The sequence below is a fragment of the Panicum virgatum genome, chromosome 4K (assembly GCF_016808335.1).
Source record: "Panicum virgatum strain AP13 chromosome 4K, P.virgatum_v5, whole genome shotgun sequence".
In the NCBI taxonomy this organism is placed as follows: domain Eukaryota; kingdom Viridiplantae; phylum Streptophyta; class Magnoliopsida; order Poales; family Poaceae; genus Panicum; species Panicum virgatum.
Genome location: NC_053139.1, coordinates 1,234,946 through 1,246,647, shown reverse-complemented (window position 1 = coordinate 1,246,647; position 11,702 = coordinate 1,234,946). Strand labels below are relative to the sequence as shown.

The following is an 11,702-nucleotide window of genomic DNA, read 5'->3' as shown; positions in this document are numbered from 1 at the left end:
CCGAGGAGGAGCTGAACACGGTGCGCCGCCTGCTTGGGTGGAGTCCACAGGAGACTGCCTGGGGATTCAAGCAGGCTCGATTCCCCTCGGCGATCTGCGCGCCGGGGAATTTGTGCTGTTTATCTCACACATTTCAACTGGCCTGGGGCTGCCGATCTCCTCATTCTTTCTGCTGCTGCAGAAAGATTTCGGCCCCCAGCTTCAACATCTCACGCCCCACTCCATCCTCCTGACGTCCATCTTTGTCCACCTGTGCGAGATGTTTGTGGGGGTGCGGCCCTGCGTCATCCTCTTCCGCCACTTCTTCATCCTGGTCAAGTCCGGGAAGGGCAAGGATGAAGTAGGGGCGTACTACTTCCAGACGAGGAGCGACTTACGGACGCCCTACACCCCCGGGCTCACTGACGGGAAGTGGGAAGAATGGCGCAAGGAGTGGGTAATCGCCACCACCGAAGCCAACGAGCGCCTTGTCATGCCGACTGGGGGACTCGCCTCCGACCGCCAATCCTGGAGGGCCAAGCCGTCCCTGCCGTCGGAGTTCGATTCCGTGCTGAGCAAGATCAGGGCGCTGGCGGAGGACGGCCTTACCTCGCTGCACGTGCTCGGGGACTTCTTGAAGCGCCGGATCGTCCCTTTGAAGCAGCGGCCGCGTCCTGCCTGGAGTTTCAACGGGCCCCAAGACTGCAGCAGGGCTCACCGCGGGGAGGACAGCGATCTGATCCAGGAAGCCCTGGAGGTCTTGGTGCGGGCGGTGACAGGGGAGATCTTCATCCCGAAGCACCTGATCCTTCCTCACGGTGTCGTCCCCCTTTGCGAGGACTCACGTCTGAGGACCGCGGTGCTGGCCACCCTGCCGACCCTCGACGACGGCGGGCTAGCAGCGCTCCAAACTGGGGGCGACCCGGACCGTGGGATCCGGATCCCTGGTTGATTTGGTTCATGCCAGCCTGGCTCCATAGTCTTTGTTTTTTCGTTTCTTTTCATGGATTTCATTTGACAAAGGGAAAAGTCCCGGGACAGAGATCCCTAGGCTACGCGTACCAATATTTTTCATGGTACGCCTTTTCCATTTGTCTCTCGCGAGGTGATGGAACCATCGTCAACTCGATCTCTCGAAGATGCTCGTACAGGCAGAATTGCATATATTTATTCATTCATAGTGATTACGAGTACATTAGGTGAGCATATACGCTTCTGTTTCTGTAACTCCTCTAACTGAATGTCTTATCAGTCTAGTACGGGGAATCTATTCATCGCGCGCGAGCGCGAGCGATGCCGTCGCAGAAGGAGGATGAGGGAGAAGAAGCGCCGCCACTATTCATCTTCCTCGCGGAGACGAGCACGCCGGTGAGGGGTGGGAGGTGAGGGAGGTCGGTCGGGGGTGGGAGGTGGGGGAGCGGCCACCGGCGAGGTCGTCGGCGGCCGGGGTGGTGGAGGGCGGGGGCGAACCTTTAGGGTTTCGGGTTGCCGGAGCTTCCAATGGCCGGCGGCCGTAGAAGAGGGGGCCGGGGGCGGCGGAGGACCGGCGGCGGCGATGGTTCGGCCGGCGGAAGGCGAGGCGGCGCGGGAGCGCCGCCGGCCGGGCAGGGCAGGAGCCCCGGTGGGCGGTGGTGGCGGCGGCGGCACGACGGCGAGCTTGGTTAGGGTTGGCGGCGGCGGAGGGCGGCGCCGAGGCGGCGCCGGAGCCGAGGGAGGTGGGGGTTGGCGGGGGAGCGACGCCGGAGAAGTTTCTGCGACGCAATCGTCGCGAATCGCAGTTAGCGACAAATAGACGCCCCCGTCTAGTACTGTTCCAACCATGCAGGAACCTGGTGATAATAAAAGAGCTACTTGTCAACATGATTGGTTTGATAATAAAAGAGCTACTTGTCAACATGATTTTAATTGAAAATGTTATATATAATGATAGTTTATTTCATTATGAACAAAATAGTATCATTTCCAGTGGCGGATCTAGGATTTTGTCACCAGATATTCAGCAACAATTTTTCATGTACGGTTCAATATATATTAATTTGTTTGTAATTATCAATTTTTTTCTAGAATTCGGTTCAAAAGAATAAAAATAAGAAACTATGTTCTAAATTCAACCAATAAGTGCGAAAGTTGCATAAACTAATTACAAATAGATCAAACATATTAAGTTCAAAATACGCAAAAGAGAAGTGCACACCTATAACTGTTTAAAAATGATGAGTCTTCTTCTTATTGTTCGATCTACGCTTTCTAAAGAACATGGAAGTCTTGATTATCCCTACAAAAATTATTTGTAGGAAAGATCCGATTTTTTCCGGAGGTGGGTCCAATGTAACCCGTCCCTACAAACAGTATTTGTAGATGTGAGAAGTAGGGGCGGGTACGCCACCCACCTCTAGAAATGTTTCTTTTTACCCTTCCCTAAAAACTGTTTTCATAGTAATATATATCGTCTTCATCCCAAATTAAATTTTTTTTAAAAATGCAATGTCTCCGTTCCTCTCCATGATTCAACAATTGTAAAAAATAAATACGCCAAGAGCATTAGCAATAACTACTGTATAGTACTCAACAAGTTACATGTACACGGGACAATGGAAAAAGCAATTAGACATTTTACAAAGTAGAGAGCAAATACCAATTTTGGATGCCTGGACAATGCCTTTGCCTCTCCTGCACGGCTGCACTTGACCGGGCAGTCGGCAATAGGCAAGAGTGACCGCGGCAGGCTGTAGGCCACAAGCAGCAATTTTTAACATGCATGTTTTTCTTTTTTATAATATATGTATTATGCGTTGGGCTGTGTTGGCATTACCCTGTGACTCCGCCCCTGATCATTTCATTTTGTCAATGTTTATAATTTTTAACCATCTATAATCAAAATTTAAAATATTTGATTTGAAAAAAAATCTTAAAATAGCTGGAGTATATTATAATGTGGAACAAGGGATAACAAACACAAAAATTCAGAAATGCATTCAGTCGCTCACTCGCTTGTTGGTAAAACGTACATGACAGCTCCAATTATATTGAAGCTGTTGAAACCAGGGCCGGCTGGCCAAAGAACAGAACAACAAAAGATCAGGTCGATGAAGTCCACGAAACAACAAGAGAAGATAATGCCGCGCCGCCAGATCCTATCGGGTCCGTACCATACTAAACAGGCAACAAGCAGTCTGTCGTTCAAGAAGCCGGCGGCGGCGCCGACAGCACGGAGCCAAAAAGGTAGGGTGGCTCTTCTCCGGCCCAGCAACGGACTGCATCGGCGGTGGTGCTGGGCTCGTCCAGGCCGACGGTCACCACCGAGCACCAGTGGTTCACGTTCTTGGGGTTGGTCGTCCTCTTCACCACGGTCGTCACCAAGGCGACGGACACGTTCACCTGCACCGTCGCCGGGAAGCTAGTCCGGCCGGCGTACGTGCTCGCGAGGTAGGCCAGCACGCGCGCGTCGGTGACCCGCACCCACCTCCGCACCGCGTGCGAGCTCCGCCGCCTCACGAGGAACCCTCGCGGCAGCGGGAAGCGAACGACCTCCATGGCTCCCGTGGTGTTCCGGGCGAGGTCCGGCATGTCGACGACGCGGAGGGTGATGCCGGTGCAGTTGATGTCAGCGCGGCCGCTGGGGTTGTAGGCGCTCAGGGTGACGGCGAATTCCACGGACGCCGCCGCCTCGTACGTCACGATCGTGCTGGGGAGGCCGCTCTCGCCGGCGCAGCTGATGTCCGAGCTGCCAGCTGCATCGTCGTTGTCAACCGGCTTGATCTCGTCGCACGGCCGGTGGTGGTGGCGGCGGCGGCGGCGGAACTGGAAAGTGGTAAATGGTCTTAAAATTTAACTCTGATAATCTTAAGAACCTGATACTTATAGGATCGAGCTTTATTTTTTACAATTTTGAGCTAAATTTATATAAGAGTCGAGTTGGATTATGAAGAGACTACTGGGATCATGATACGTTACCACCCTACCTGATAGCGAGGGGCCGATGAGAATGGGATCTCGCTCTGCCTCCACAGAGTGGACGCCTCGATGTGGCCGTGGAGGATGGAGAGCTCGATGTCCTCGGGGCGGTGGACGATGACGGTGATCACCATCACGGCGACGGCGACGGTGAGCACGACCACCACGGCGGTCACCATGTAGCGTACCCTGTCGAGGCACGGGAATCTTGTGCGCTTCTCGTCGCCGCCGTCGATTCCCATGTTTGGTTTCCACACTACGGCGCCGCCGACTAGAGATTGAAGAGCCCTGCTGACTGCTGAGGTTGGTTGCCTGTTTCTATATCTATAGACTGTCGGCTGACATCATGCGAGTCTCTTTCTTTTCTCAAGGTTCAGAGATACGTTTTTGTTTGTAACTGAGAAAAAAAAGATCAGGGCCGATTGAGAGCGCCTTGGAGAAGCAAAGTAAAAGAGAAAAGGGTTTTGTTCCCTGCTACCAATAAGCGCTAGCTTTTTCCAAAGAACGATGAGATGTGCCTGTGCGCGCGAGCTACAACACTACACCATTGCTTGCATTGCAGGTCGTCCATTAGCTCTCTTCTCTACCACTGTGCTATTGCCTGAGTATACGCATGCTCGATCACTCGCGCACTACTGTTCGTTCATTCCTGCAAGAACTAACACAGCAAGCAACCAAAGCACGATCGATTTACATTGCACATTTGCATCCATCCATACGTATATAGATCATGGCGATTGCTACTCCCCGTCCCTGGAGCAGGTGGAATGTGCAGCAGCGCGTCTTCGCCCTGCTGCTCGGAGCGCTGGCCGCCATGGCCGTCGCCGCCGGCATCTCCGTCAGCCTCGCCCCGGCCCGCATCTCCTTCTCCGTCGCGAACGCCACGACGTCGAGGGTCCCGGTGCAGGGCAGCCCCGGCCTGCTCAACGGCTTCTACAACCTCACCCTCGTCGCCAACAACACCAGCCGGCGCACCCAGGTGCGGTTCGCCGCCGTCAGCGCCCAGATCTGGTACAGCGCCACGGGCTACGTCCTGGCCGGGGAGGTCGACGCCGCCGCCGCGCTGCCGGGGTGGCGGAGCCCGCGGGACGTCGCCGGCGTCGCCTTCTGGGCCAAGTACGGGCAGTACGACCACAAGGCCGGCACGGCGAGAAATGGCAAGGCCGGCAAGGAGCTCAAGGCGGAGAAGGCCACCAAGCAAGACTGCCGGGTGGTGGTGGAGGCCAAGGTGAGGTTCAAGTACGGGCTGGCAGTCACCATGCCCTACACCATCAGGGTGAGCTGCTTCCACGTCAACTTCTCAAGCAGCTCTAATGTCTCCGTCCAATGTAGCTAGTAGTCATTAATTGATCTCTCTCTCTCTCTCTCTCTCTCTCTCTCTCTCTCTCTCTCTCTCTCTCTCTCTCTCTCTCTCTCTAATGCTGCTTGAGGCTACCAATAAAAGCACATCTTAGCCGAATGCTGCAGAAGGCTACCAATAATGTTTGGAGGCTACGTTGATGGACATCTATCTTTGCCAAGCATGGGTGAAGGTTTAGTAACAGATTATATACCTGTGTAAGGTTGTCATTAGTCATGTATTGAAGATTATAGGATGTTCTCTGGCATTGTGTGCTTCTTATTGTTTTTCAAGATGTAATATTAATGGATGGCTTTGTGCATTCTTGGTTGCTACAGCGGCTGAAATGATTCTTGTCTTTTATCTAAAAATATGACCTGTTCTAAATAAACGGTAGAAAACACACACACACACACATTCATTTTAAAGATTTAAACACATCCTACTAGTTGTTCAAAAAAGCATCTCCTGATCATCATGCATTTGCCCACAATATGATCATTGCACCCAAAAATGGATGCAACATATGATCAAGTCTCATCATCATGCAATCCATGTCAACAAGTTTCATCTTTTTTATCACTCTTGCATCAAGTAAATAAACCTGCATTGCTACTCCTATAGAATGTTCATCTATATGTACTACTACCCCCACTCATACTTCTATAACAAGTTCATCATCAGATGAATTCAGCATATATAATGTACAAACATTCATTATCACAAGACATAAGTAGTAAACAAAAGTTCATCATTGTTAATCAAACTAGCCAATTTCATCATCATCACAAATTAAATCAATGCATGAGTTCATCACCATGAATTTGAAAAAATTAAACTAACAAGCCGCCTCATTACGTGGCCGAACATGCTCAGTTGTGATAGCAAGTTGATTAACCACGAGGCGCTGGCGAGTGGCTAACGGTCAAGTGAATGTGCACGACAGTTGCAGCATCCGCCTTGTCCTCCACCATGGTACTGTGCCATCTCAGTTAAGAGTGGTCATCGTAGGGATTATAACCAAAGCTCCATAGCCTTCAAGATCCCACTCCTATTTTCTGGTCTATAGATCAATAGCGTCCTCATGTTTTTTATGAGTGCATAAGGTTTCGCTTCCACCGTCAGCAACCTATTTGATATTTCTCTAGCATTTTGGCTAATGTTGTGACTTGAGCTATGGGGTTGAAGCTGGTGTGTCAGTCCATGTACCCTTCCCTACAAATCCTTATCCTTGTCGGTATTATTAGTAGTCACATGGATCATTAATAAGTTTCTCTTTTTCATTGCATCCTCCTTTATAAATATAGGTATGTACATAAATCGACTAGGTGGGGTATTACAGCACCAACAGGTATTTCATTAAGAGGAGGCAACCGGCTTCCCAGTAGAGAAAACCCCCGAACCTGGCTGCGCCAGCGAGGGGGACTTTTTTTGCCCACAGCCAGAAATTCGCCCCCACACGGGGTTCGAACCGCAGACCTGTGGGGGTACCACCGGAGTGTTTCAACTAATTGGTCTAGCATCCTTTGGCATAGGTATATACATATAGAAACTCACATACATAAGACATATAGGTACGCACACCCCTGTAAATATGCACAGTCAAACCCTATCACTATGAATGCCTAGGAGAGATTTGAACTTGAGATGGTAGATATATACGTTTCGATGTAAATGGTCCCATTGCCTATCACATATTCTATGGACTGTTGAGCATTCCCTTAGCGTGAAGCTTTCACCTTTGCTAAAGAAAGTTGATCAAAGCAAAATAAACAAGAGCAAGGCAAGGATAAAATGATCCTATATGCAGTGCTATATGGGCAATGCATAGGTGGAAGCCAATAGATGACATGGTGTGCATAACTTCGGATAGGACATTGCTATTGCTCAAAGAAAAAGTAAAAGAGATGGCATGCTGGCCAAGGACTGGATATAGAAAAAGAGCTCGGCTTTCTGAACATGCAGTAGCATACAGATGGCTCATTAACACTGGAAAGAGTATAATTAAAGACCAAAGTGTTGCGATTACATGATATTATTCTTGGCCAAACTTAAATATGATGGTGCACGTTCAGTAGCGTGCATCTTACAAAATTTGGTAAAAAGGGAAAGGTTAAGAAAGACATGAACAAAGAATAAAGTAGCAATAAGTCACATAAAGAAAACGAACAATTAAATAAAGTAATCATCAGATGATCATGCACCCTCCCTCGCCAAGAGAGAGCATCTATAAATTACTAGATAGCTCACTACAGCCAGAGCTCATCAAGCTAGCGTTATTGCATTTGTACGTAGTGAAAGATGATATTCTCCAACAGAACCGGCTACTACTATTGCAACAGTACATTAGCCTATGTGTCCAACCTAACCTACTCCTACACTGACCAGAAGAATGAGCCAGCCATCACCTCCATCTTCATGTTGTTCCTGGCCGCGATCTTCTTCATCGTCAATCTCTTCAGCCGCTTCTCCGATGTCAGCGCCTTCCTCAAGCCCAGCATCCGCATATGCCTCTACGTCTTGCTCTCCCTCTTCCTCCCTGTCATGTCCTATGTCTTCTCCGAGGCTAAGAACCAAGGCACCGCCACCGGTGAGGTGAGCGAGCTCCCGCTGCGAGCTCAAACGATCCTCATGTGGATGCTCCTGGTGGAGCTCCTCCACAAGAAGGTGGAGGCGATATTCCTGGCTACTGCAGACATGCATGGGTATGCAGGCACCATCGAGCGTGCTGCAAGGATCTCCTGGCTGGGCTACCTCGTCTTCTACAACCTCAGAAGCACCGGCAGGAAGGCGTTTTTCGGCGTCCTGTGGTTGCTTGCTGCTACCAAGCTGGTGCAGAGGTTTGTGACCTCGGAGCTGGGAAAGCGTTCCTTCGCCTACGGCAGGAACCCCCAGCTTGTGGCCTCCTACATGACCCAGATTCTGCAGCAAGATGAAGAAGAGTTGAATGGCCAGCAGATTGGGTCGGAGCTCTTGAAGCGGTGCAAATATGCAGTGATGGGCGAAGAGGAGCTGAAGAAGGAGGCGAGATCGAAGGGATACCGTCTCGACCTAAAGGAGGTTATCGCGGAAGCTGACTCCGCTGTGGTCGTCACCATCGGCGGCATCTGGAGGCTCTCAGACAAAGACCAGATGCTCCAGAGGGACTCGAGTCTCAAGAGGCTCTGCCTCTCCTTCGCTCTCTACAAGCTCCTGCGCCGGAGGCTGGAGGACTTCCCCATCACCCCCACCGAAGCCCGCAACTGCCATAGCCTCATCTTCAAAGGCCTGTGGGAAGAAGACAAGCGCAAGGAAGAAAATGCCGATGAGCTTTTCCAAGTGCTCAATGACGAGATCCAGTTCCTCTGCGAGTACTACCACTCCGTTCATCCCGTCACGTACGCTGGCCCCTCCTTCTTCCTCATCAACTACATCATGTTCCCCATTGTTGTGTGGGCCTTGTGCATCCTCATGATCATTCTGTGCAACAATGGGGATGTGGTCTATGCCTTCCACAGCTTCCGGACCGACAACTTCCCTGTATCCATCGGCATGTTGAGGATGGTCGTCTGCCTGCTCAGCAAAGCTAACCAGTTACCACCAGTTCTCTTCTCCACAGTTAACCTATTCATCACCACCCTTCTCTCCCTCACCTTCGCCTACGAGGAGGTCTGGGAGATCATCGTGTTCCTGCTTTCTAACGGGTTCACAGTGTCGCTGCTCTGCCGCTACACCTCCAAACGCAATTGGCGTGCCAGCCGCTTTCTCAGTGGGATCATCCGCCGCATCCTGTGGGTGCGGAACAAACTGAGCCGCCCCAACGTCTGCTTCAAGCAGTTCTCCATGTTGTGGTGCTTCTTCCGGGCGTCGTCGTCGTTCATGCTGCCGACCGAGGCTGTGCCCAGGCAGGCCAAGAAGGCCATCGTGGAGCGGCTGGCTACTGCCCGTGACGACGTTGCCCTTCCCGGCAAGCAGTCAGCGCTGCAGTTCGACGAGCTTGAGCTCTCGTGGGCGTGCGACGGCGACGACGACCTCGCCGAGGTCATCCTCACCTGGCACATCGCCACCGAGCTCCTGGAGGCGAGGTTCCCGCTGCCGAAGAAGACGCCACCGGGACCCGGCCGCAAGGTGGCCGTGGGCTTGTCCCGGTACTGCGCGTACCTGGTGGCCTTCCACCCGGAGCTCCTTCCCGTCGACAAGGACGCGACGGAGCGCGTGTACGAGGAGCTGAATAAGGAGCTCAAGAACAAGTCAGGGTGCTACGGGTACTTCTTCTGCCGGGAGCGCAAGGTGATGGAGATCGCGGCAGGGCTGAAGGAGGAGGAGGAGTCGCCGGCGACGGTGTTCGGCAAGGGAGCGAGCCTTGGGAAGGTGCTGATGGACAGGTACGAAGCAGCGGCGGAGGCGGACGCGCGTGATCGCGTGTGGGAGCTGCTGGCCGGGCTGTGGACGGAGGTGGTGGTGTACGCGGCGCCGACGGCCAGCGAGCAGCACGTGAAGGCGCACAAGGAGGCGCTGGCGCAGGGCGGGGAGTTCATCACCCTGCTGTGGGCGGTGGCCACCCACACCGGCATATCCCGGCGGGACGACGGCGACGCGACGCCGCCTACGACATCATCATCATCTAGTACCGAGGCAACAGAGATACTCATCGTCACAGAGGACTCGTCCACGGTAGACATAAGCTCGATCAATACCTAGCTAATGGCTCACAATTCTAATGAGGACTCCGGGCCTCGATTTGTCGGCTGTGGCGTGGCTTGGGCATGTGGATACGCCCTCAATTGGTCGGCTTTGCTATGATGGAACCTGTCCATTCAGATTGAAGTTCTCAACTCAAATTAAGTCGCATTTGCATGGATTTATTCAAGAGGGGCTATTGGCATGAAGATTCTTTCATTTACTTGTAGGTTGCCTAAAGATAAACGGGAACATATCTGGTGGAAACCACAACATTTGTGAAAACCCGTGCAAATCACGACAAAAAAATTATCTAAATTTACCAAAAAAAATTACACATATAAATGATTGATGATACACAACATTGTAAAATATCTTGTCCAGACTCCAGACTCGATTTCGTTTGTGAGATATAAAAATAACAAATTTCTAATAAACAGACCAACACAAAACTGCCGCGCCCACACGGACTAATTGTTTATACTCTTTAGGTACACCAATCGTTCAATTTCCAATCATACTTGATACATCGCGAGACTGTGGGCCATGATGGATACATTCATACATACCGGAAAATTAGTCCCTGCTGGAAACATTGTCGATCGGCTTTCTGCAGTGGGTCCGGGATAGCAAACACTAGCTATCCCGTACTCCAGTACCATTTGGCATTCAAAAGGGCTGCAGTGGGGGACGCTATGGCGTCCACTATGATTGCAGACGAGCGGCGGTCCCCCAAATCGGGCAGAGGTAGCGGCCGCACGCTATGACGCCACCAACGGCCTCACACCGGGAGAGAGAGGGAGGGTGCTGCCGGCCACCGCGCAAAGCAGAAGGGGAGGGTGAGAAGAAAGCGCTGGCCATGGAGAGCAGCAGGTGAGGGAGGGCCAGCGGTAGTTGGCCATCTCCGCCCCGCGCACCACCGCCCTCCTTCGAGCCACATGCCACCATCCTTCGCACCTCCTCCGAGGCAGAGCAGCCAGCGCCGGCGGCACGGAGGAGGAAGGGCGCAGCCGGCGGAGCTTTGCGCGCCCCTCCGGATCTGGACGCGGCCGCCGGAGGGAGGGAGCTCGGGCCGGATCTAGATCCACACCGCCGGAGGGAGGCGGGCAAGTGCCAATGGAGACCGTGCACGCCGACCCGAATCGAGGGAGGAGGAGGAGAGTAGGGCTGTCCACCGCTCCGAATCGAGGGAGGAGAGGGGCGCCGGCCCGCGCGCGCCGCCGCGCGCAGCGGCAGCTCCGCACCGTGCATAGCTCCGCGAGCAGGGCCAGGGAGCATGGGTCGCCTGCCGCCGTCGCTCAGCCACCCTGCCGCGCACGATCCCGGCTGGCGTTTGGAGGGAGGTAGGGCCGCCGAGCTCAACGCCGCCGAGCTGTCCTCCCCATCGGGCCGCACCCCCGCCATGATTGGAGCTCGAGCTCGAGCCGGCGGATCTGGAGGAGGAGGCCTGCACGCGCCGCTGCCGGCCTCCGCCTCTGCGTGCCCGAGGAAAGAGAGCTCACCAAGGGAGCTCGAGCTGTCCGCGTCGAATCCGCTCCGATTTGCCACCGTCCACGCCGGAGCGTGCCTTGCCGGAGCTCGAGGCCGCTGAAAGGAGGGAGGGGGGCGCCGGGACGAAGGGAGAGGGAGGAGGAGGAGGAGGTATGTCATGGTGTGCAAATCCACAGCCGGGTAGCGTAGTGCACCCGTTTAAACCTAGAGGGTGAGTACTCGGGGGTTAGCTAGGATTAGTTCAATCTCCAGGGAAGAAATGATGAACACAGAGGTTTTA

At 53.0% G+C, this 11,702-nt stretch overlaps 1 protein-coding gene across 1 annotated transcript; it reads right to left on the bottom strand.

Moving 5' to 3' along the window:
* Positions 1 to 2,926: 2,926 nt before the first annotated feature.
* Positions 2,927 to 4,390, bottom strand: LOC120702417. The gene is made up of 2 exons (XM_039986215.1): positions 3,942 to 4,390; positions 2,927 to 3,780 (listed from the first exon to the last, which is right to left on the bottom strand). Exons 1-2 carry the CDS (start codon positions 4,173 to 4,175, stop codon positions 3,160 to 3,162), a joined length of 855 nt encoding a protein of 284 aa, XP_039842149.1. The 5' UTR covers positions 4,176 to 4,390; the 3' UTR covers positions 2,927 to 3,159.
* Between the last annotated feature and the right edge of the window lie 7,312 nt (positions 4,391 to 11,702).

Excerpts from the sequence above, each read along its gene's own strand:
- LOC120702417 (XM_039986215.1), bottom strand. The coding sequence starts at position 4,175 with ATGGGAATCGACGGCGGCGACGAGAAGCGCACAAGATTCCCGTGCCTC. Across the intron at positions 3,781-3,941 it reads CATCGGCCCCTCGCTATCAG|TTCCGCCGCCGCCGCCGCCA; the intron begins GTAGGGTGGTAA and ends ACCACTTTCCAG.